This window comes from Centroberyx gerrardi, chromosome 17, assembly GCF_048128805.1.
Source record: "Centroberyx gerrardi isolate f3 chromosome 17, fCenGer3.hap1.cur.20231027, whole genome shotgun sequence".
Taxonomy (NCBI): Eukaryota; Metazoa; Chordata; class Actinopteri; order Beryciformes; family Berycidae; genus Centroberyx; species Centroberyx gerrardi.
This window is the reverse complement of record NC_136013.1, coordinates 10,151,472-10,177,475: the sequence shown is the minus strand read 5'-3', so window position 1 is coordinate 10,177,475 and position 26,004 is coordinate 10,151,472. Positions and strand designations below refer to the sequence as shown.

At 42.3% G+C, this 26,004-nt stretch overlaps 1 protein-coding gene across 1 annotated transcript in view; it reads right to left on the bottom strand.

Annotated features, from left to right (window-relative positions):
• Positions 1–1,337: 1,337 nt before the first annotated feature.
• stxbp6 (syntaxin binding protein 6 (amisyn)) overlaps positions 1,338–26,004 on the bottom strand; it is a 69,557-nt gene continuing 44,890 nt past the window's right edge. The window contains exons 4-7 of the mRNA XM_071902197.2: positions 15,306–15,436; positions 14,764–14,929; positions 4,332–4,489; positions 1,338–2,344 (exon numbers count right to left, since the gene is read on the bottom strand). Coding sequence (XP_071758298.1) covers positions 2,321–2,344; positions 4,332–4,489; positions 14,764–14,929; positions 15,306–15,436 — 479 coding nt within the window. The 3' untranslated portion in view covers positions 1,338–2,320. The remainder of the gene's footprint in view (positions 2,345–4,331; positions 4,490–14,763; positions 14,930–15,305; positions 15,437–26,004) is intronic.

Below are 26,004 nucleotides of genomic sequence, written 5' to 3'. Positions count from 1 at the left end.
TAACATTCAAACTATTTAAAATTATCAAATAGCCAGGAATAATTCAAATTAGATAACAGATATGACTCGTCACATTTAAATGTGCAAAATTTCACTACCAAGAATGACCTTCATCAGTACCCATCCATCCCCTTTTGCTGTCTTACTTCTACATACTGTGGCTTCCTTTATAATTCTCTTCTCCAATATAAACTCTAATATAAAATCAAGCAACAATACCAAGCATTTTATTCAGTTGTAACTCATCTAAAATCTAACCACGCATTTTCTTCATTGATCCATTGAGGCAGTGTTACCCTGGGTTGCTACATAAAAAGCAAGACAATATTAGCTTGAAATTGATTCGCTGACTGAGCTGAGATGTTAACTTCAAAAGGCACTAATAAAGAACCATTTTTGATTATGGATTGAACAGTATTTTACGTGTGAACAATATTTCGGAGAGTTGAGATCATTACGTTATGAGCAGTTTTGAAGCATGAAGTGAGTGTGCGCACATCAGACAGAAAGACAGACATAACGGCCCTTGAGATAAATTGTAGGCTATTTACTTGGTGTCGAGTAGGGATCGTCAATATTAGTGAAAATACACAAATACAATGTGACAAAAAAAGGACACCCAACAAAATCATCAACTCGCATGTTTTGATTCCATTGCTGTTTGATAGTAGGTGGTGTTAAAGCTGGTTATAAAAAGGACATCGAGCATAATACAAATTCATTTTCAATATCTTTTTTATTAAAACAATGAACATCCAAAGTGTTAGAGAGAGGACTAAAAGCAGACTAGAAGTTAGGCAACTGGAACGTTTCATTATGAACTCAACAGTGCTCTGCAAGGTAAGGTTGTCAGTGCATCGTAACATCATGAAATATAAAATTCAAAATATAAAAGTAAGAATCAAATACATCTCCATTGTGAGGGTGGTATCTTGCCAGTGAGGAAGCCACAGTTACACAGTCAGTGTGTAAGCACCGACGACAAGAAAACTACTACACATTGCTGCTGCTGCTATCTGTCAGTATACACATCAGAATACAACCATTATGACCAACCCAAATTATACAGAAAGCACAAGGTATGACTATTGAATGATCAAAGTTGAAATACAGCCAGGAGTAATTTCAAAACTTTTCACGTTTATGGGACAAATTAGCTCTATAGACATTGATAATAGTACTAGAAGAATTACATGTATGCTTTTTACAATGCTGAAGCTGGTTTACAATAATATTGTATTGTCCCCCCTTTAACATGAATTTTTATCCTCAAAACAAAGTTCTTCAAGTACACTTTCGAAAATGTTTGCCAATGGTATTACATATGGTTTTGGTTGTTTTTGTATGGTAGACAATTCTTGCAAAGGACTGAAATATTTCACTGTTGTCACACACTGTGTCACCCAAATCAATTCACTCTCTAGTCACTCTCATCAGCAGTTCATGAAATAATATCTTAATCACTTTTGTCTAATACTGTATCAATAATGCTTGAAATGAATAGACACAACAACAGACCTATCTGAACAGTACGATGCCCAAACGGTCAAAGGAGATTAGAAACCATTTAACTGATACTGAATCATTTTGGTTTTATTCACGTTCAAGGGCACAGTATGCGTTGTTGTCTCCATGTGAGTGGCGACCATGTGACTATTCATCTCTTCTGTCATCCCACTCTCTCAAATGCGCTTCCAAAACATTTCTCTGGGTGTAAGCCAAAGTTTAGACAGAAAAGCATGGGCTATCTTCAGGTAGGTTTGTGTGGTGTGCATCTGTGCGCATCTCATCTGACTGGGAACGCTGCCACCCGATTCCTCAGTTGCACCTGTGACACCCATGAAAGGGTTTGTCACTTGTGAATCAGCTCACAAATAACTCGAACCAATTCATGACCTGTGAGAAGAGATGTTCCTCGTCTTTGAGAGATAGCTGATGATCACATGTCGGGTGCGCGCATGTGAAAGACGAGGAAGGGTATTGAGTGACCATGGTTATCAAACACAGTCATGGCTGTGGCTCGACACAGAAAGCTTAGCTTTTTTGGCAAACAAAATGGAGAAGGAGTTAGCCATGAAACATTCTGTCGACTGTCCTAAGTAGCTTCTCTCCCTCTCTTCCTCCCCTCTGCTCGCCATGTCTCATCATCACATTAGGAACGAGATGCACCGGAATAAAACAACCCAAAACAATTAAAATGTTAACATTGTTAACAAATAGCAATCATATTATAATCTTTAAAAAGAATAAAATCTGGAATCCATCTCCTGTACAGCGACTGGCGATTGGCGACCTCCCGCCCGGTTGGTTTGTCAATGGTCTAACACTTGTGCTTCATGGCGAGCTGCAGAGAGATTAGAAGGGTGGGGGTGGGAATACAGTGAGAAAGCTTCTCCATCCAGGAGCGGCAATGTAACTTTAAATTACCTCATCAGCAAAATCCTAGCCAGCTAGAAACAACAAAGTAGACTCGACTGATCACTCTTTTCCTTCAACCCACCCCAAGAGAGCTATAAAGTACAGTAGCTGGCAGTGAGAGCAATAGAATGGGGAAATGTAGGGTACAGATCTGACTATTTCAGAACTGTGCCAGAAATGAGAAATAGCTGTTAGGGTTTGCTTATTCCACAGGCGCTGGTAGGCAGCCAGGGGTCCTGGTGTTCTTATTAAGGCAATGACTAGGCATCCAGACTTCATTTATCTCATTAACGAGGGTTCTAATGGGCTTGGCTGGAGGCTCGTTAAGAGAGATGGCCAGGGCCACCAATCTAATTCAAAGCTACAGGGTATGGCGACGTGACGATGGAAGACATGCACACACACACGTATACACACACCCACACACAACTACAGACTGAATACAGACTCTGCTGTTGTGGAATATACAGGAGAGCTGAAATCTACAGATCTAACAAGTGGGGGCAGTAGAGCAGCACAGACGATAGTGGTCGCAACTGAAAGTGAACTGTGTTCCTAAATGGGCTGCTGTCACAAAGTGAGGCACAGCAAGTGGGATTGCAGAGATGAACTAGCAGAGAGAGGCAAGGTGACCCACTGCAACACAGTACTGCAGATGCTTAACGTTAATGCCCCCAGCTATGATTTATTAAGATATAGTGTTCAGAGGTGCCTCTATAATACATGCAGATCGCTTGCATAATAAAGAAGGGAAACTTGGATCCTTCACAATCTATGCAGAGTATCAAGCCTTCCTCAAAGTCGCTCTCAGACAGAAAAGTCAGGGGCGAAGTGTAGAAAGTCTTGTTAATTCCATCAGCAGAATGAATGACTTACTTATCCATGTGTAAGGCTACCTGCTGTCTGTAATCCAGGGCTTCAGACATGCTACAGTATGAGTCTTGACTTAATGTGCAAGCCAAATGATGAGTTAAATATCCCACAATATCAAGCAGCTAATGGCAGGAGTTGAAAAGAGAAATGCTTGACAATGAGTGATTCTTCATGGGAGTTCTACAGTCATTCTGCCCTGGATTCAAGAAAGGCAAGGCATGTTTTTGTCTCTGCTGAGTTTTTTAATTCAGCACGGTGGGGGACCTCATCTGTGAGCAGTGAGAGGGCTGAGCTAAGCTCTTCAAATGTCTTTCAATTAGACCGCCATCATTGGCATGCATTATGCATCACTCAAAACAGTCATTGCACTAGGTAGTGGATGGCTTTACAAATAAAGTAATTGGCATCCCACTTTAGATGGCACATTTCCATCCGCCGTGGAGCCTGTACTCTACAGCAAGACAGTGCGGTAGGGTGGGCTAATTTTGCTGGAGAAGCCAAGCTGCAAACACAGGGGTGTGATATACTGAATACTATTACAAAGATAGCAATGGTGATCACAATCAGGTGTGCCCGTTAGAAATGAAAGCGATATATTTGCCTTTTTTTTACTCATTTTGCAGTAAAAATCAAATTATGCTAATAGCCTCGTTAAGCAGCATGCGATTAGTCTTCCTGGCATACCAAAGATAGGGATGGATGGATGAGGAAAACCCTATGGAGTAGAACTACGAAAGAGAGAATAAACGAAGGAGGAGGAGGAAAAACATAATTATCTTCCCAGAGCAGAGAGAACCACTGCTGGGAGAATGGAGACACTATAAAGCAACTCCTTTAAATATCCTTAGGTTTAAATAAAATGTTTGATCTTTTTGTCTGAGTCAATAAGTGACTTTAAAATCCCAACTAGGAATTTCATTTCTATGAAACATGAGGTGGGACTCAAAAGTCAAAAGTGCAATAAATCATGCTGTATTAAAATGTATAGGCCCACCGTGAGGTTATGCATGGTGATGTATCATGCTAACATATCGTCTCACCTTGTGTGCAGTGACAGCGAACTGCTCAGCACTGTTCATCATGTCTGCAGTCCTCTCCTCGGCCCGACCTAATCGCTCGCCACGCTCGTTCAGGGCCTGGCTGGCCTTCTGTACAGCACTCGTCACACTGTCTGCTGCCGAGTGTAGTATACTGTTACCTGGAGAGAAGGGAGGGTTGAGGGAGCCAGGCAGAGGAAGGATGGGTGAAGACGAAAAGTGGAGTAAAGAGAGGAGAAAACAGACAACAGGGAAGGAAATCATGATTCCTGAACAGGCAACAAGTGAGCACTTAACAAAATCCACCTGTTAAATTAGGTGATAGTTTAATCAGTGACCCTAAGCATGAGTGTTAATAGTGGAGAACAAAAAAAAACTAAAACAAATGGCTTCCATCAGGGACGACATGGGAAGGTGGCTAATGAGTTTCTCTCCAAAGCTGATTTTATGCAAAGAAAGATCAAATGAAATTAACCTATGTCAAACTGAAGTATGCAACGTCCGCACCTGCCACACCTCTCATCTTTCTTCTCTCATCACACACCGAGTTTTAATGTCATGTCATTCTTTGCGACATTCAGCGGCGCTTTCTCTAAATTTCGAACCTGTGGTGCCAGCTCCGTCATCGCTCTCCTCTTTTCTAAACTATAGTGTAATAAAGGGAGGACATGTGCTTGTCTGTATAGGTTCCCCTGGAGGCGCAGTTGTGGATATGAGGCAGAGAGCACATCTTCTTTGGATAGCCCTGGCAGCCCTGCGGATGTTTCCTCCGACAAGCCATTAATCTACAGCACTTCGGGGAGTGCAGCCGTTACGCACTACGCTAACAATTGGACTAGGAGCTGCAATCTCCCTGCCGCTTTCTCTTTGTCGGCAATACACTGGCAGTTTTCCAGCGTGGTATAATCCCTCATTTTATGTAGATGTATCTGAGGGCAGCGTGCCACATTGGGAAAACGTCTGCATTGTTTTTGAAGTTGTTTTCTATTGCTGATGTGCAATTGCTACCTTTGGTTGCCCGAAAAAAGACAATGGGGACTTTCAGCTTGTGGTGCCAAGGTCCCGAGCAACCCATTCTTCACCAGAGCACACTGGCACCACAGTGTTCACAACGTAACAAAAAGACAAAACCAAATCTGACAACTGGGAAAACAATATATGCCTCTCACCGGAGTGTGAAACAAGGCATACTAGAGCTCAATGTAATTGATGCCATTTGAATAATTAGGCCACTTTGGGGCCCTAATTTGGTGACGAACACTGCAGGAACTCCAGGAAGGTCATACATACAGTTTAATTTTCCAAATCATACTCTGCAATTCACAACTACACTGTACACTTTTTGTCTCCGCTTTAGAAAGTGGAGAAGTGAAAAAATACCACAGATACCCAGTGGGAAAATAGGACAGATTTGAAGTCTTACTTTTTCTAGGTCTGTATCCTTAGATATAAATGAGTTTGAGGAGAAGGAACAGACAGAGCAGAGCTAGAAGGTGCTGACTGTATTAAGACTTGACGAGCCCTCTTCCATCTTCTCCCACTGGAGACCTGCAATATAGCGAGTGTATGTCCTGTGGCGTCAAGGCAGGTAGGCTGAGTGACAGATAATTGGGACAGCTCTACTGCAGTGGACTATATGACAGCCCAAAAGCAGACGGGGAGGCCAGCTGGTGTTCCTTCAAAAGAAGTTAACTTGATAAAGTCAAAGCAATCTGTGCACAGGCACACCCGTGCCGCGTACGCACAGATGGATGTATGCATGCTCACACCCGCACACATATATATAGTATATACACACACAAACACAACTACAAAGCTTTTCCTTCAGTACATTTCCCAGAGAGACTAAATGGACCACAGACAGCAAGCTGCCTGTCCCTGCAGGCTCTGTGTGCGATTGCAGTCCAGGGAAGTGAAAGTTTCCTTATCTAACTTTCCAGAAGAAGGGGACCAAATCAACAAGGCAGACACATCTGGAGCTGAAGCCTCACAATAACCAATGGTGGGATATCCCTTATACCCACTGGGCGTCCTTTTCATTTGGTCAGAACTCAAATTATTGGACCACAGCACACTACAACTCAATAGACAGCTGTAATACTTGGGGACTTAGTAATCCCCTCTGCAGCAGCAATGTAATATTACCTTTGTAACTCTGTATCCATTGTCAAAGCACATTTCATGTAATGTGCATACTTTACAAATGAAGGTTGTTCTGGTATATGCAGGCCAAACCAGGTTCCTGCTCTGTTTCTGTCTGAAAAAGATGGAAAAGAAACACTTTCTCTTAGAGGCTCTAGGTCTCCTCCAGGAGGGATAAGACCTTTTCACCTTCAGACAGATTCCTCTTAATCCTCTCCTCCTGCAAGGAAGCCCCGGGAATAATACTCCCATCATCCTCTACAAAACCCCCACCCTCGCTACCTCTCCATCCCATCCACCCACAGAACATCTCCTCCTTTTATTCATTGACACACCGTTCCCTCTCTCTAGTGCCTTTCTTCTCCATTCTCTGTGATGGGCTGCAGCGTGGGCTTCCCCGTCGGTGAGTGTAATTACAGAGAAGGCAGGGTGGAGCCATTTTTATGGAGCAGCTGCAGCATCAGGAACTGAATGTAGAATGTGTAGGAGTAGATTAGAGTTAGACGGTGCCATCATTGTGATTCAAACCCCGGGCCGTAAGTAGCGTCTCTTAAAGGTTAAATGTGTAATATTTCTCCTTAACTGAAGCATGATATAACTACTAAATATCAGCAGAGGTTCCTGAATGGTAGTGAGTGAAATAAAATAAAATCTGGCAATTGGTTTTTCCGCAAAAAACTTGGTAAAACATGATAGAATGTTAGAAATTGTTATTGATTCTGAAACAGTCCAACCGGTACAAAAGGTAGAGTGTTGTTGTAATGACAACGCTGAACGATAGAGGCCAGCATTGGACCAGAAATTCCACATAGACCCTTTAACTTTTTAAAGTGGGAGTTGACTTTATTTAACCAGCCATCACAGTTATCAATGGTGATCAGTTCTTTTATGTTACTTTGGAGGTTCACTGATAGAAAAATGGTCAACGTTTTTATCAAGTGGGGGTTGAAAATTTCTTAGGACGTATTGATGTTGTACTGAGAAATTGAAAGCTGCAATAAGCAAAATCTTCTTCCCACTAGAGGGTGACAGAAACCGCAACACATTTGTAAATAAAGCACAGCAAAGCCGCTGCACTATGGAGGCCTACTAAGGACAAACCTAGCAAAGCATCGATTCCGCCAATATGAGAATTTATTTCAGGAATGGGAGGGGGTGAGGGGACTTTTAAACAGCGAGGGAGGTGCCAAGCTAGTTTTAAAAAAATGAAAAGCTACTGAATGGACCGGGAGGAGCTTCGTTCCAGAGCGTAATTTGACACCAAGCTTTAGAAAAGGCCTGAGTGTGTGGATATTGGTTTATATCATTATGTCTCAATGAAATCTCCACAGAGCACACATTAGTTTCAGGATTGGTTATAAGATCTGATATCGCTTATTGCAGGTTTAAGAGAGGCTGCTTTTGTGAAGGATTTGATTAAGAATAACCTGCAAGGCCGAAACCTACATCCATGACACGCCTCTTTGAACAATGCATGAGGAATTTTGTTCCTACTGTATACCCCACAACATCAATATAATCGGGCAGGGTTTTTTAAACAATGGGAACTGAACAAAAGGCAAGTTGTTGTTTTCTGGCAACAAAATATTCCAGAAAATAGGAACTACGAGCAAAAACAAACATAAAAAGGAAGGGGAAAGGTTATTCGAAACTCAACCCCTCCTTTCCCAGTTCTAATCAGTAGATTACAGGCTGCACTGTGGCGCTAGGAGAATAGGCTGATGATTATCAACAGGAGCCTGTCAGATACACTTCACATGAGATGATGACTGCCAATTCACACTCACTCTCAAGGCATATGGGATAGATTATGTTGAATGGTTAAGTTTGCACGCACACACATACCTACACAAAGAAAGGCCCATGCAACCAAGAAATGAATGCTACAGTGCCTTAAAGATTTTCACTCTGACAATGTAAATTACCATATTAATTCTGTACCAGGACAATGCTGTGGGGCATACTGTGTGGGTGTATGAAGGGAAAGAATGTTTTACACATTTTTTTATTAAGTATTAGCAAGCACCTACTTATCTGCACTTTAACAAGGTCCATCAAAAGTTCTACATATTAACCAGATATTGCCAGAGGGCTTTGGTCTGCTGTTATTCTTCTTAAAAACTAGCTGCAGTACGAAACACACGAAGCATTATGTCAAGGATTTTCGTAAGTGATCCCAATCCTATTCATAGCTTTGCCTGTATATCCTAAAGGCACAGTAACGGCCCCCTGGTCTGTTCTGAGCAGAAAATGAGAACACAAGGGAAAGAGTCTGTGTTCAGTTGACACTTGCCTTTAAAGGATAACTCTGGTTATTTTCTACCTGGGCCTTATTTTCCTAGTTTTTGCCATCATGACAATAGCAAAAACTAGTACTTAAAGCTCTACAGTGAAGTGACGAACATTTGAACACAATCAATTGGTCATCAATGGTGGCAAAAACTTGAAAAATAAGGCCCAGGAATTACCGGAATAACCGGAATTATCCTTTAATAAAGCTGAATGTTGCTTCTCCTCATCTTTCTGATGTCTGTAATATTTTGACCAGTATTTTGATTTAATAGAATGAAAAGAAAAGAAAAGAAAAAAGTAGATACTGCCTTATCAATACTGGCTTCACATGCTTTTATTATTTATAGTACTCATTACGTTCAGTTTATTGTGGGTAGGTTATTTTGCAAGGTTTGGTTGCCTAGACAATAAAATTAAAGGGCAAAACTATTAAACAAAATATGCCATTCAGTATCAATGCTCCTAGTTAACAGTTTTTCTTTAATTATGCATTGAAGATGTATAAAATGAGAAAAAATGAAATTGGAATTTGGCTAATAACATAAGGGCAAATCTTGACATTACCCGCAGCAGCCCACTACTCTTAATTCTCTTTTCATCCACATTTTGATGTAGCCTCAAGATAATCTCATTTATTTGGGAGTAGAGTGGAGGTTTGGCCTGAGTGACTCCTTCAACCCCTTGGTGACCCACGTGAAGAAAGGAGATCACTCCGCCTCTGACATTTTTTTCATGAGGAGAAAGGCTTGACCCAGCTTGTTCAGTTGCCCTTTAGTTTAGTCACTGTCGTGGTAGTTAAAAAGGCTTCAGCAAGACACTGTGGACGCTAATGGGGACAAGCATGGAACATTTTGTCCTAAATGTACCACAGAGCCACGCCACCGCTGACAGACAAATAGCTACTAGGTATTCATGTACCGTCTACTCGCAGTGGCTTTAATCAGCAGATAAATGTCAGCATCACACAATGCATTAAACAATCATAATCTCCATCGTAACAGTCTTGAATATGCGGGTGTAGCTCAAATCTGAATTTGTGAAAATTATGCAGTAGTAAAGATGAGACCATGAAGGAAGTAGGACTCTTTGTACTGCCCTTGCATGTCAAAATGTTATTTACCTCTGCACAGTATTAGTCAGTGTGTCTGCTCTGACAGTCTGTCAGTGAGCAGTGAGGACAGTGAAGATAACTCACATAACCTTTGGATGTAAACTTAAAACCCCCTTCAGCATGTACCGGTCCCTCACAGTGACAACAGGGAAATACTGATCTTCTGCACACTGGGACTGTACAGAGGACGGTAACTATGTCCGTCCCTCAAAATGACAACATGGGTCACTGAAGTCTCTGAGAGCTCAAATAAAACAACATAATGCTGTGCGTCTTGTCAGTCCTGGTTGCTGGGGCAACTCACCGCTGGTTAGTAAGGGGACGTTATTTTCCGCGACGTTCAGAAGCTTTGTAAACCTCTCTCTTACCTTGTCTTAGTAGATGACCATGGTGTGCAACCAATTCTTTCCTCATTCTGTTCAAATAGACCTTGCAACGGAAAACGACTGAATCTACAGCTTGGTCTTCTGTGATGAGAAAATATCAACAGTCATAATCAGTTTCGGTGTTCAGAAAATGAAATAATTTTGAAATTAGTCGAGAGAGGTTACGGTTTTTGGAGACAGAATTACTTATTAAATCACAGGTTAAGCACTGTTGATTCAGTTCGGTATAACAGTGGGGCAATTGTGGTACTGTGGTACTGTGTTACTGTTATATTAATCATCTAGTTGATATTAGGTAAAACAATGGACATTTTATGTTGTGATACTGCAACTGGTTAGACATGTTAGTGGAGAGCTTTATGAAACTCAGCCCACATTCAAGCAGGTTGTTTGTTTTCGCCTGATTGAAGCCGACTAGACCCTGACCCTCCCCAATGAGACAAAATTCACACAGAGCACATGATGGTACAGATGTTTCCGTTAAGCATTCACCTTTACGCCGTTACACTAGAGGCAGCGAAGTGTGTCTAATGCAGAGAGGTGAGAAATTACCCACTTAGCTCACACACTTTAAATTTCTTTAACAATTCAAGTCATGAACAAATGCCAGTGATGCAGAAAGGCTCAGGAGAGTTGGTGGGAATCAGGGTACAACAGTGCGGGCAGCAGCCCAAGTCTGCACTGATAACAAGGCAATTACCAAATTAGCTTAGCAATACTGCTTTTATTTCTAGACCAATTACACGCCCCATCAAGGATCAAAAAACATGTGCCTATGCATCTACCCCATATGGCTCTGAAAGGAGTCTATTGCTCTGCATTATCAGTTCACTGAGACATCAAGAGTATCACCTAGAAAACTCAATCTAAAACCGAATACACGTGTACAAGCTTCACCGCACATGAATATGATCAGAAACATAAAAAGCAGGAAAAAAGCAGGACAATAGTAATCTCTCATTAGAAACTAATGAGAGCTGTCCAAAAAACGAAATGCTAACAAAAAATAAGAAAAGAAAATGTACATTCCTGAACGCAATTTAAATCTACAGTTTTAATAAAAATGCTGCCAGTGGCATTTTACATTCAGGTACACTTTGTCTTTGCACCATAATAACAACTCCAAACTGTTTCAGCAATGCACTGCACTGTTAAGTATTTCTGCAATATGAGATTCAGGATGTTAGTTTCTGAGAACATCTGAGGATTTTCATGTTAACAATATTGCTGCTATTCACTTCTGCAGTGCCTGGATGGCTGTGCAGCTGACTACTGTATCAGGTTAACAGGACCTCTTGTAGTGACATCTAATCAGCTTGGGAAACAAAGGAAAAGGAACAAGACTATGAAAGCTCTTGGCATCCACAGACCGCTGATGACACTGTCATGCCAGGCCTTCACATCTCCAGCACACACACTTGGGGACACCGACGACAGCTCCAGAGACTGGCCAATTAATATCATGTTCATTCATCCCATGCTGCTGCAAAACACTGGCAGTGACAAGCCATTTCTTCTGTGTTTACATAGTCAGAGGAGCTATTGATCAGCAATCTTCTGTAGAATGGATAATTGCCTGTCAAGATGATCCAGTGGAGAGTTAGAGGCTTTGTTCATGTACCTCCTTCCCTGGACAAAGCAAATAAACAAGAAGCCCATCCATGTCTTGGCATGCATGTGTATCAATATGACAATTTGAGTTTGTCATGATGCCCAGGTTCTGTGGAAATAAAATCTGCTAATTTATGAACTGGTCTGTGTGCGCCAACTGTTTATCTTTTGTGTTTTCAGAGGGTTTCCATCGCTGAAGACTCTGTAGACCCGAGTCCCCCACAGTTATGGTCCCACACCTGAGCAGCGTCATGATATTTGTTTTGCACTGGTGTGAGACTTAAACTGGAGCGGACAAACTTGGCAGCAGGCTGGCATCCTCTCTGCTCCTTTAGTTGTAAAGCGGGTGGCAGACTGTCACCTTTTGGGGCTATCACATACAGCATCAGCCACACACTGAGAAGTAAGAGTTCACTGTCAGATCATTGGCGAGGATAACCACAGCATGCGCTGCTTCTATAATGCCTTGAGTCTTGGTGTTAAAAGTCTGAGTATTTTAGACACATACAGTTGCTTTTTGTAGGTTGGAGTAAATTCATAATGGCAATAAAGCCACAACGATACCAAACAGGAAACAACATTCATATCAAGGGTTATACAATGTGTCTCATAATCATTCATGAGTTTCTTAAATTGCCTGCAGCCAAAGAGAACAATACAATAGAACCCAAGATTCAACCCCTTGCTTTTAACCGTACAATTTGCAGATCTACTGGAGGCGTGTGGTTGATATGCAACATCTGCACTCCATAATCAATCCTACTCTACAGACCCCTGGGTGCACTACCCTCCCTGACCTCACTACACACACACACACACACACACACACACACACACACTCTATAGTATGCACCAGGGTCAGTTTGAACAAGTTAAATACAGATATGGTTTACAGAGTGGGAGGGGAGTCAATGCCACAGAAATAAGAAGACAGAAGGTTCCCATACACGTACAGTAAGGAAAAAATTGGAACAGCGGCAATTTGACGCCACGTGACACCATGTCTTTATTTTAGAGAAGGCACACTGTTTTGAAGAGTGTATCTGGTTTATCAAACAGAGGCCCAGAGGGAACTTCTCTGAAAACAAGTCATTGATACAGTATACTCAACATTCCTCAGCAATTTAATTGGATTTTGTGATAAAAAAATAAATTCAGTCTTTATCTTTCATACCACACAAATCTAAAACAAACATTTTCTAACCCAGCCCTATCGAATCAAATCAGCTTTAGTCAATTTCGAAAAATCTACAATGTGTCTACCACAGGTTAGTACTTGCAGGGTCCAGCTACGTTCCAACAGTATCAGTCTCTAATCAAATCTATTTAAAGTCACGTTAAATGACTTTTTCATCTCGTTAGATAATTTTCCAAGGCATAATATACACCTATTTAACAATAAATGCCAAAAAAAAAAAAATATTTATTTTTTATTTTCTTGTATTTTTACATGAAAATCCCATTACTTTTACTTCCTGGAAAACAGTGTATCTTTACTGATGGCCTCATTGTGTACCAGTCAGCATAAATAAAACTTCCAACGAAGTTGGAGGTGATCCTGAATTTGGTGATCCCGCCCCACCGCCCCTCCCATCAAATCACGCTGCCTTCCTCTCCCTAAAGGATCTCCCATTAGTTTACACTTTTGAATGATCCGCCCCCACGTTATGTCCCGTCCCAATATCCTGTTTCAACAGGAAATACATCAAATTAAGGAAGCAAGATCATTGTGACTTTAAGTCTAACATCGTGAAAGGCTAGCAAAAGCACAAAATAAATGTTTAGATTTGTCTCACTGACAATGTAGGAATAATGGTTTGGATAGGAATCTACAAACAGAGGAGGAGTGTGTACCATCCTAGTGTTTTTTTCCCAGTTTGTTGTTTGTTGTTTTTTCTGCTTTGCTCCACCTCTCTGTGTGTATCTATGAGTTCATGCCTACGCCCCCCACAGGGCCTGTGCTTCCCTCTCAGGTCCCCCTACATGGGGCAGATGTAGACACCCTGGGGGAGGCAGGTTGGGATGAGTTTCCATAAATATCTCCATGAATAATACAACAGGTTGAATGTTGCTCAAAAGATGAGGCTGGGGGGTAAACAGATCAATAGCTGATTAAGCCGCCCAGGATACTGCATTCTCCGTCTACTGGATCTCGCTGAAGAGGAAACCTTCAATCTGCACCAGGACCCTCCACCTCCTGGGTAACACACACTTTTGCAGCCAGGAAATGACCACTTATGGGTAATATGCAAAGATGCATAATCCATTTGAGAATTGGCTGTGTTATGAATCTTGTTTAATTAGCCTGTGTTTACTTATTAGAGCAGCAGGATATTAATGTTCTTTCCGAGGAACAAGTTAAGTTAGTTTTCAATGGACTGTTTTTCCACAGCCTCACACTTTTAATATCACAGTTAAACAATAATTGAGGTAGTGTTTATGCTCATAATGTGACGTTTAATGTTACTTTGAAGGGTGGCAACACCCAGAGCCAATTGAAAATAATGAGCCTCACTGTTCGACCAATCAGGCGCACACTGCAGTACGTCAAAACACACTCATTAGTACAATGATGCGTTAGTGTTGTATTGCGCTTTTCTATGTGCTGTAAAACCAGTTCAGTCAGATCCTTTGAGTCAGATCTGATGCATATTGTTGGACATCCTCAGTGACCGAGCTTCAGCAGTGAGCTCAACAGATGCTGTGGCACTGAGAATGAACATGCATTTTCATACACACCAGGTGCTGGTTGGTCATAAATAATCATATTCTGACTATACTGGCTTACAGCACAGTGTGACAGCTTGGCATTGCAGAGCCATTGTGTTCTGTTGTGAGACTATCACAGGGAGAATGGTTAGTGGTGTGAGATGGTAGTGTTAAACCGTCTTACCCCCCAGTAGTTTGGACTGACAGTTGACGAACTCTGGTTTCCGGGCTGAGCTGTAGCGCTGGCAGGTGTGGTGGAGAATCTGGACAAAGGTGCACTTCTCTCCTGCTGAACCAGCAACCCACTGGTCAAAGGCATTGTCAAACATCAGGTCAAACTCTGGACAGTCCTTGGAGAGAATAAGAGTGGGAGACATGTGAGGGAGAGGTGAGAGACAGATGAGATAAGATAAGACACTTTATTTGTCATTGTTGGCATACAAAGAAATTATGTTTGGTAACTCTCAGTGACCAGCAGCAATAGAGAACAAGATAAAAACAAGATAACAAGATAAAAACAAGATAATAAAAAGGTATTGCACAACATGGATGTTGTGGACAAAGAAAAAGCAAAACTGAAAGAAAAATGGCGAGATGGAGATGGACCTAAAGGAAAGCAAGCTTAAACCATCAAAACCGCATGTATGGTGTATTAAGTCCAACATTTACCCAGCTTATAATACCATGAACAGCAGTGGTTGAGCAGGCTAGAACTGACAGACTCACTCTGTTGGGGTCGATGCCGTTGACCTGCCGTAGCTGGTCAATCGTCCACTGTGACCTCTTTATGAAGGCCGAAGACCCTTGGAACTGCTTCACCTTGGTGATGGATACGTGCGACGGCTTCTTATTCGTCACTATGGAAACAAAAAGGACCAAAAACACCAGATAAATTGGTTGCACAGATTTTTAAAATGAACATCTAATTTCAGAGGATTAAGCGTCTGTGGAAACCATATGTTTCTGATATAGTAGGAAGGTTTTGAGCAGGATAATTGGGGAGTTCAGGGCATAATATGTGGAATATTAGAGTCAGGCAGAGTGACAAGCTTCCTTCTGTGGGCGGCAGAAACAAAAGAATCCATTAACAATGGACATTTCACTGTTGGAGCCAATAACAACAGCAGCTTATGATAAGATTTCCTAAGAGAAGACATGGCCTAGCCATGAGCAGACTAACCCAGTGAACAGGGATTTGATTTTATTATATTCATCCTGCCAAAATGTGTGTACTAATCTGACATATACAATGGGTTTCTTCTGTGTTCCGGCTACACAATACAAACCTCTGCACACTACCGGTTTGAAGAACATGAAAGCATGACTTTATTGTTCCTGTCAAAGTGTAAATTGCTGAGTATTTTCACACTGTGCCGGACACATCTCATTTCTCTTGACAAAAGTGATGTATTGCTTCCATGTATTGCTGACTAAACCTAAGAGGGTAACACATTTCCTTCAAGCCTGGAGTTATGAAATTCCCCCTAAAAGGAGTCTGGACAGACAATGGACACAATGATAACAGCTAGTCTGTAGTTTAATAGCAGTCGGTACTCTGTAGTTTTATTAGTTGTTGTAATAACAATTATGCTTATTAGTGTAATAACAGTTTACGTTACTGCACAATTCAGTAACAATAGTTTAATCCTATTGCTACACATTTTCTGAGACATTTGGCACAGGATTTGGTATATGGCCAGGCCTTGTCTTAAGATAATTTCAAAATCAGTGATTTGGCCTACATAACTAGTAACATGTTAATAAAGTGTAAGAAAGTCTGTGTGAAAGTTCAGCTCAGCTCTATTGTGTAAAGGCACCAAAAGGAACCGCTACTTGAACCCGGTAATGGCCTGAGGCCAAATACCACTATCCACTTCCTGTCCCATGACATCATCACTGTGTCCTAACCCTCCCAGGCCCCCATGCCTGCCAGCATTACATACACTTCTCTTCCATTCCCATGGATATCCATAGTTGACTCTTCCCATACAGAGATCAAAGCTCTGTGTTTACAGATCATCGCGGCTCACAGTTCTGTCCAGGCCGCTGGATGTGTGGCTGGACACTGACACTCTTTATCCTTCTGAAGAGCAACATGCTCCTGTGTTGTTTTTACAACCCCAAGCGTTCGGCCACAGCTTCCGCTCTCCCACATTGGCCGTTGTGTCATCTCAGTGCTTGGGTCACAGTGTCCGTTCTGCTTTCCTCTCTCCAAAAACACAGGACCATCGTGCTGGTTGTTATGTTCCATCACAGCTGTTGTTCAGGTTTGATTCGTGGAAGCTGGGGGACCACACCCTTCCCAGAATATCTTTTTGAAAATATAGGTAGGGCTGGATCTGAGACTGAATGTTGCATCAGGTGATTTATTCTGTTAGCACGCTCCCCTGAGAGAAGGCATGTTTGGATATGTTTTATATATCCATTTAGACAGCTGTAGCTAATACTCAAGGTGCTGGCCTGTGGTCACAGGGTGGAATAGACAGACAGAGGCAGACAGATACAGGCAGAGAGACAGCCATTTATTTTTGTTCTTTTCTTTGTGAATATAGCGTTATTTAACCAGACAGCCACAACCATGACAAATAGATGAAGTGGGTGATCAGATCTATCTTGGGTCACACGGGAGGCTAATGGAACCCCTAGAAACCAGAAAATTTCATAAAGATGAAAGCTGGATGTAATGAACCAGTGAGTTAAAGGGTAGAAGTCTAGAAACAAAGGTCATCCAATTTCCAGTGAGACTCATTTTTCTCAAAGCCCCACATACATGGCACATGATATAGATGAGACTGCACCACTATTTTCCCCCAAACCGATTAGCTAGAAAAGTGGTTTTGTTGCTCCACTTGATAAAGTGAAGGACTAGATGAAGGAGAGCTTTAAAAATGAATTTAACCACAAAAGCGCGAGAGAGCAGAAAGACCGTCTGACTGACAGACAGTCTCTGCTGAGGCGATAACTGCTATCGGCATCGTTCTCTCCTAGACCCAGCCTCTCCTCCATCTTGCCCTGCCTGTCATGTCCTATGCCAAATGAAAAGTGTGACCTGCTTACCAATCAAGAAGACAACGGCAAACTGTACACAGAGATGAAGGAGATGAACTACATGCAGCAGAAGGGATTTCTTGCTGCAAAATGTACTAAAGTAACTAAAATCGGGAGAATCATTTTGACTGGTGGAATGGAACATATAGATAATAGTTTGACAATATAGCAACCAGTTACGTCATGGCTCAAAATAACAGAGCATGTATAACATACTGTATAAATTAATGGATGAAAAAAGTCACATATGACTATGAATGAGAACAACCCTCGGGAGCTGAACAGCTTTGAGTGACACATCCCCTCATTAGCATATTCACCGGCATATCACAGGCTTTGTGGCAAGCCCGCTTTGAAAACAATCACATTGATGCCAAGATTAGAATAACAGTTACATAACACCGGGGAAATGGCATGAAACCGGAGAAATGGATTCTAAATGATCTGTTGCTCAAATGGGGTGGAAAATCGAGTGCACGTTCGGTGCAAACCTGATAGAATTGTTTAGCTATTTTATCTGAAGGCAATATGATATACATCACATTGACAGCAGACTATTTGTATGCATCAGTGAATAGGTGAAAGAGACCTGTTGTCTCAAGGCCATGGTGCTAAATTGTCAACACACTCAACACTGAGGTCTTAATCAAACCGCCAGACACCTCTGAGACTCTCAAATCAATTTCAAACTCAGCTGTTGACTCCCACCTTGTCTGAGTTGCTCCCTTGCTTATTAAGCAATTACTGAAAGTTATAAGAGGGGCAGGCTTTATTGAAAGAGTAAACGCAAAGAACATTTTGAGAAAATGTATAAACAGGTCCTGCCTCCGAAATTAAACCTCAAGTTGCTCTCGTGATAATTTGGTTTCAACAATCTGAGATTCATTTCCAATGACTGATGAAATAACCCTAAAAAATGCGTGTAGAAAATAATTTATTGTACAAAATAACGACAGTGAAGCAAGTAAGGATACAACAACTAATGACAAAACCACAGAAAGGAGTAAGAACTTTCTATCATTCACTTCATAAAGCCTTGTTGGATTTAAAAAATAAAAAAAAAAGTCATAAGCCACACAATTCCCTGGCTTGCTTCACACTTTTACAGAGCAAATACAGTAATCTCAATCACAACACGAACACAATGTGAAAGCACAATAAACTTTCGATGTGAGTGAGCAAAGTACACTTGGCTACAAATTAATCTAGACACGAGGAAAGAAGGTGACAACTATTGAGAGGCTGCCAAAGCTATTGTTTCCATGTGGGCTGGCTGTCAGAGGAAGGCCACGCTGGAGTTCCTGTCCTCTCGCATGCTCCGATGGTGACACGCTCTCATTTCCCCCAGCGGAGCACGGCCTTGTTGTTGTTGGCCGTGTGCGAGCGCTGCGGCCCTGAAGGGAAACTCATATACTGTACCAAACACAGGCTGGGGACATCAGAGGGGAAACATTCCCAGGAACGGCTTACCCTCACGGAAATATTATCATAGTTGTGGTCGTTAACGGCGCAATGTGAGCACCAGTAAGAGTTCTAGCGAAAGCAACGATGACATAAATGATCATGTGAGAAGTGTGCAGGTTGTCAGCTGCGAACGGATCCATCCATTCTTGGAAATGCTGAATGGAGTACTATGAAAATAAATATGAGCCGGTATAACCAGCGCCAAAGCAAGCTTTTTGACTATGGAATGCATGCATAAATATTTGAGCCAGCCAATGACACAATGAAAGCTAACAGAATATGGAGATGGACCACCCGCATGGGCATAACATAACATAACCACTTCCTTTCTCTTACATAGTACAGCCTAATCCTTGTGTCAACACCGATTCTAATCAAAAATCTCCATCCCAAAGCCAGAAACCTGTTATGCATCAACATTATGAACCATCAGAGCGTAGATATGAAAATCCAAAAAACACAGAATAACACTTTATCGGTGGAAGGAGATCGGATCAGAAATGCAAGGAAAAGTGCAACGGCAGAGGCAGAGAGGCAGTGTGAGGGTAGAGGGGAGTTTTGATTACACGCCGCTGCCCATTGGTGTGACTGGTGGTCCAAATACCCAGCCGCATGATGGAAATATGGACGAATGCATACTACATACACACACACGCACGCACACACACACACACACACAATGTCATTGCATGGTTTGGTAAAACTGATTTATGACCCTTTCAGCCTGCATCAAATGTAATTTCAGAATTCACTTTAAATGCGGACACAGTTCTATGGCTCTAAATTTGTCCATCTATTCTCTAAAGTCATAATCGTTTTTTTTTTGGGGGGGGGGGTTGGTCATCTTTGGTGCTAAGCGTTCATTGCTGTGGTGTTTCTGCGCTGCACTTCCATGAGATCAATTCGCAATTAAACTGTGTGGCCAATAATGTGACGTCTCTTTGTATGGACTTTCTGTTGATGAAGTGAGTTTCTGTAGGTTGTGCCGTTTTCGTTCTTTCGTTTTTTTTTCTTTTGGCTATCGCTGCTCACGCTAACTACCCAGTTCTTCCTCTATTCCAAACAAACCGCTGTTGCTGCTGCTGGAAATGTAAAATTCATCAATTCCTGTGCACCAGAGGATTTTGCCCCCAGAAAAGACTTGCACAACACCGGGTGTTTAGAACAGCAAATGTAAAAGCTTTCCTGAACTGGCTATAGGTTGAATCACTATTGTGTTATATAAGTCACCGATATAGAGTAGCAAAACAGACATTTGCTTATATTTAAATCTTACCAATTATTACAGATAAATGTGAAGGTTAAAAATAAAGTGTTGGTCAAGCTTGAAAGATAGAAGTGTCTTTTTTCTTTTAAACGTTTGCCTTCTCTCTATCGCACTTCAGAGAGGCATTTCAAAGTCCCCATCTCAACCAGGTGGGCTAAGGATCTCTTGAGAAATCAGACCCTTCAGTCGGCAGTCAATTTGCTCTCTGCTGTGACATTAAGAAGACACAGTTGCCATGGAAATCCAATTTGCATGGCACAAAAGGCACCTGTTAAGCGGGGGCTGGCACCTGGCCAGGTTCATTCAGGGACAGCAAACTAAGGCTGTTCATTTAAAACACGAACTGGCCTGTAGGGCCTGGGCTACATCACAATTAACAGAAGTTCAAAGTCCTGTATATCCTTTTGCACATCATGAACACAGTAGAAACTGATAATAGCCAAAGTGATGGACAGAGAAGAGGAAGAACTGTTCTAGTTTGATTGGCTGGGCTAAAGGTTTGTGAAAAAGGAATAATCTCGAGGGACAGACTTCATATGTATGCGCATACTAAACAGAAGAGGCCACAGAAGTCATGGTCAGCTCAATACAACTGATAATTCTACAGAGCAGGAAAGAGCAAAGTTCACCAAATGTCATGCTAAAATACCCAGAGGAACAGCTGACAATCCAACAAAAAAAATCAATATTCAACATTCCATTTTTGGAAGTAATCTTCTGGTGGATCTTCAGTTTGTTTCATAACATGGAAACATACATGACCCAGTGTAAGTCTAAGAGAGATCAGATGACAAGTCAAGTGATTTTCAGTAAGACAAGACTAAGAAGGCTTTCATCTTGGCCAAATAAATCAATAATATTATCATTCACACTCAACACAGCACTTTGTTTGTTGTGCCTGGTGCTTTAGAAGTTAAATGAGCCAAAATAAATATGTAGGCTATATATTGTATAACCCCATATCTTCAGGTAACAACAGCCACCTAATAACCTAGTATAGTTGTGGTCTAAAGAATGTTTTAGTACTCGAAAAAGCTATCTTGGTGCCAAGGAAACTATCATGCAAGGTAAACAGCCAAACAATTTGCCTTGCAGGTTGAATTCTGCGGTTTGTTATTAAAGCTATCGTCTGAGAGCATGTCTAACAGTTTTCTCTGTCTGGGTCTATGATTACAGTTCTATTTTAAAACTGTCCCCACTCTGGCTTGAGCTGGAACACACTGTTATCTTCAGAGGGAGGCTGTCACTGGAATGAACCAGAGCACTGGCTAGACTGGCAACAACACCCCAAAACAAAGACCTATACAGTCTATTCATGGGCTGGAACACACAACGCCTGCTGTGTACGAGGCCTGCTAAGTCATGACGGTGCCCATGCAGTGGCAAGGCACCAGTGGTGAAAGGGAGTGCATATACAATGGTACATTACTATAAAATGGAGATGAGCTTGGTTCAATAATAAGGAGGGTCAAGTTAATCACTCACACAACAGATGCAGACACCATTAGGCTAGCATGTGACAGTGCCAATGCAGCAGAGCACAGTTGCATGTCCTCTCTTCAACAATGAAACCTTTATTAACGACCATAACAAAGCAGTCGCATTACATTTCTTACTGTAAAACTTGTGTCTATGAAAAGTTGGAATGCTGAGAAGTGCTAGTGCATGATCCATGAACTTCCTGGTGATATGAATTATAGCCTATATTTATACATGTTCAGCTTCCCATTAATCATAAATGTAGGAGGCATTTTGCCTCCATGAAAGGGTTTTACTCAAAGAGTCAAGCTGGGTCCATAAAAAAGAGGCCGTCTGACTGGAGCTGACCAAGTGTGTCTTTTCATCTTTTGACAGTGACATTGCCTTTGATATTTTAATCAAGGCCAGATCACAGAGACCCCCAAAATAAGGTGTTTCAAATTCTTAAAAAAAAGAGATTAAATTATTCTCTTTCAATATTTGACAAACCCAGCTGTCTGGGCTGCTGTGAATCCCCTTAGAAGCAGGACATCAGGGAAACGTTCCTCATGGAAGTTTGATGGATAGCTAAGGAGAGACTTCGTATCACACAGAGAGACTTTGTTTTGGGTTATGAGTGAACTATGTTTCTAGCTACTGTATTTTGAATTTAGTGACTAATTACCTTAAGAACAACATCAATTACGCAGCACAGCTAATGGCTGTGAAAGTTAGCAGTGGGAATACACGTGGGGTAATGCTAATGACTGTTACAATGACAACAACAGCAGCAGGAGACGGATTGATTGTTGAAACGGGCATTAACTTGTCTGAAAAGTTAATGTCCTTTTTCTATTATATGAAACTAAATTTGCATGTTTGCATTTCAACCAACCTTGAAATAATATTGATATAACCTATGTCTTATCATGTTAAAACCACATTTAAGAATAAAATGAGTTTCTTTGAGGATCTTCTGAAAGTCATGTCTTTCCTTTCATCCCGGCTCCTTGAAACAGTGAGAATTTCAAAACTAAATGAGCTTTTTAAAACACAGCCTCTTTTCGCCTCTAGTCACATCTGTTATCCATCCAATTATAACACTTACCCAAGGACAGCACATTAAAAGGATTCTGGAGGCTTGACAAATCATATGTGTCAGCCATGCAAAACCAATAGGTGAAAGTCTCATTTTAGGCACTTTCTTAAAGTTGGACTGAAATCAACGCAGGATAAGTTTAAGTATTTTACACCCAACAATTAGTAAAGAATTTTGCTGATTTTGCTTTCAGTTTTATATTTGGATAATTTATGAGATATTGCTAACCAAAGACCATGGGACAAACAAAAGTGTCTTGTGGTACAAGTGTGGAATGTCTATGTAATCAATATTATAACATTATGTTGCATCGCCTCTACCCAGCCAATTAACTGTTAACAGCAAGAGTGTTGTACAGCAAATCAAATGATACTCATCAGAAATTTCGAGTGCAGCTTTAATTTGCCTCCAGCCCTGCTGTTTTCTGTTTAGATGGTAACTCCAGTTTGTGAAGTCGCAAAGCTCCGGGTGATCCGCCATGTTTATTGTTCACAAGAGTATCCGGAGAAGTCCTGCCTCTCCATTGATCCGATTAGATAGTAGAGAAAAAAAAACGCCAGTGACGTAGGGCGCATTTCTGCTCCGAGTTGAAGTTTTTTCAACTTGGGGTGTTTGAGGCACTCTTCCAAAAATGTGAGACGAATGGAATGTAGCAATAAAACTTGCATTTTGTGTCACATAAAGTAGGGTGGTACAAACTTGTCAAGCTGTAAGAAGGCATACTGTAAACATGGTGGGTTTTATGCAACTGGAACTCCAAGAAAAATATTGAGGAAATGCACTGAATGACTGACTTCTTTTTCTTTTAGCATTCTTTTTATTTTCATTTTCATTAGGCTACCAGCAAGTAAAGTTCGCAGAGCAAACAACACGTTTTGCCATTGCTTCTTCAGGTCTGCTCTCATATATGTATGTTGCTACATACATCACTATATCACAGCAGTTCACGCAAAAACAATACACAAGGAGCCCAGAAGTTAGTTCAGTCTGTCAACTCACGTAAACAGATTATAGAGAATGAATGTCTGTGTACTGGGGTGTGTATGTGTTACATAATGGAGTAGGAAACATTGTAAAAAGTTTGTAATGGGGTTAAATAAGTGTTTCTTACTAACTTACACTCACACCTTTCCTAAATATGTTTTGTTTTTGTTTTTCCAATTAAAATTGCACCTAAAAGTCACACAAATGTATTATTATGAGCTCACAGTAGCATTGCTTCGGAATTGATAGGTGATATTCCAGAACTGCACAGGATGTGAATGTCACTTCTCACATGAACTTGTGGTGAACAGCTTTGCTGGTTTTACGGTTCCTGATTATCTGACTGAGACGACTAAGACAAACTCTTGCTTGCCCTCAACTACTCTCCTGCAATGGAGAATTTCATTGATTTACAACTGCTGAACCCTGTGGCTGACTACAGTCCGGATGGAAACTCTGGATATGAGTCTGAAGACGATTCGGATGAAATGGTCCGAGCCCTTCTGGCCAACGACGACGGAGCCAGAGACCAGCTGATTGAAGCTCTGAGCGATCCAGTTGCTCCTGCTCCTACTGACACTGTCAGCATCTACGGCACCACCGCATCCCAGAGCTACAGCCTGCCTGCCCAGAGCTACAGCCTGCCCCAGAGCGACAGCCTGCCTGCCCATAGCTACAGCCTGCCCCAGAGCGACAGCCTGCCTGCCCAGAGCTACAGCCTGCCTTCCCAGACCTACAGCCTGCCCCAGAGCGACAGCCTGGCTGCCCAGAGCTACAGCCTGCCTCCCCAGAGCTACAGCCTGCCCCAGAGCGACAGCCTGGCTGCCCAGAGCTACAGCCTGGCTGCCCAGAGCTACAGCCTGCCTGCCCAGAGCTACAGCCTGACCCAGAGCGACAGCCTGGCTGCCCAGAGCTACAGCCTGCCCCAGAGCGACAGCCTGGCTGCCCAGAGCTACAGCCTGGCTGCCCAGAGCTACAGCCTGCCTGCCCAGAGCTACAGCCTGCCCCAGAGCGACAGCCTGGCTGCCCAGAGCTACAGCCTGCCTTCCCAGACCTACAGCCTGCCCCAGAGCGACAGCCTGGCTGCCCAGAGCTACAGCCTGCCTTCCCAGAGCTACAGCCTGCCTTCCCAGAGCGACAGCCTGCCTTCCCAGAGCTACAGCCTGCCTGCCCAGAGCTACAGCCTGCCTGCCCAGAGCTACAGCCTACCTGCCCAGAGCTACAGCCTGCCTGCCCAGAGCTACAGCCTGCCCCAGAGCTACAGCCTGCCTTCCCAGAGCGTTTCCTCCGACTGCGGGGTCAGTACCAGCAGCCAGCTGGGACTGTTTGGCTCCTACTGGACCACCAGCTGCTTTATGCCAAGCCCCGTCCATGGCAGCAACGGTGGGGCTTTGCAGAATGATGTGGAGGATATGGAGGTGGACTTCAGCCTCAGCTGGCCCACTGCCAACTCCCACCATACCATCGACAATAATGTTGAAGAAATGGACTGGCAACCATACTGCTGCTATTTCAGCATCACCAGCAGCTGCCCCTCAGGCAGCTCTTACCATGCTTTAGTGAATGATGACGATGTTGTGGAAATGGACTGGCAACCATACTGCTGCTATTTCAGCATCACCAGCAGCTGCCCCTCAGGCAGCTCTTACCATGCTTTAGTGAATGATGACGATGTTGTGGAAATGGACTGGCAGCCGTATGACTTCTACTGTGGCATGCCAGCACCAACTCCAGCCTTCCTTCCAACCGCTCTGATTGTGAACGTTCTCTCAGCTTGTAACTCTGACCTGAATGCAGAGAACACCTCCAAGAAGAGAGCCATGAAGAACAAGCAGTGTGAGGGAGAGGGGGTTCCACCCAGAAAGAGAGGGAGAGCACCGTATTAGGGCTTCTAACCTCTAACAAATCAGCAGATCAGCAAATGGAGGATGAACTTTTTTTCACTTTCGCATCTTGATTGTTTTACTATTGTTTAATCGTTTTACTGTTGTTACATAAATATACCATAACAACTACAGACTTAACTTGTGTACAGTATTTATTTTATTCAAATTAGATAAAAGACAAGTGTTAGTTTCAGGGTTGCCAACTTTGGTCAGCTGGCT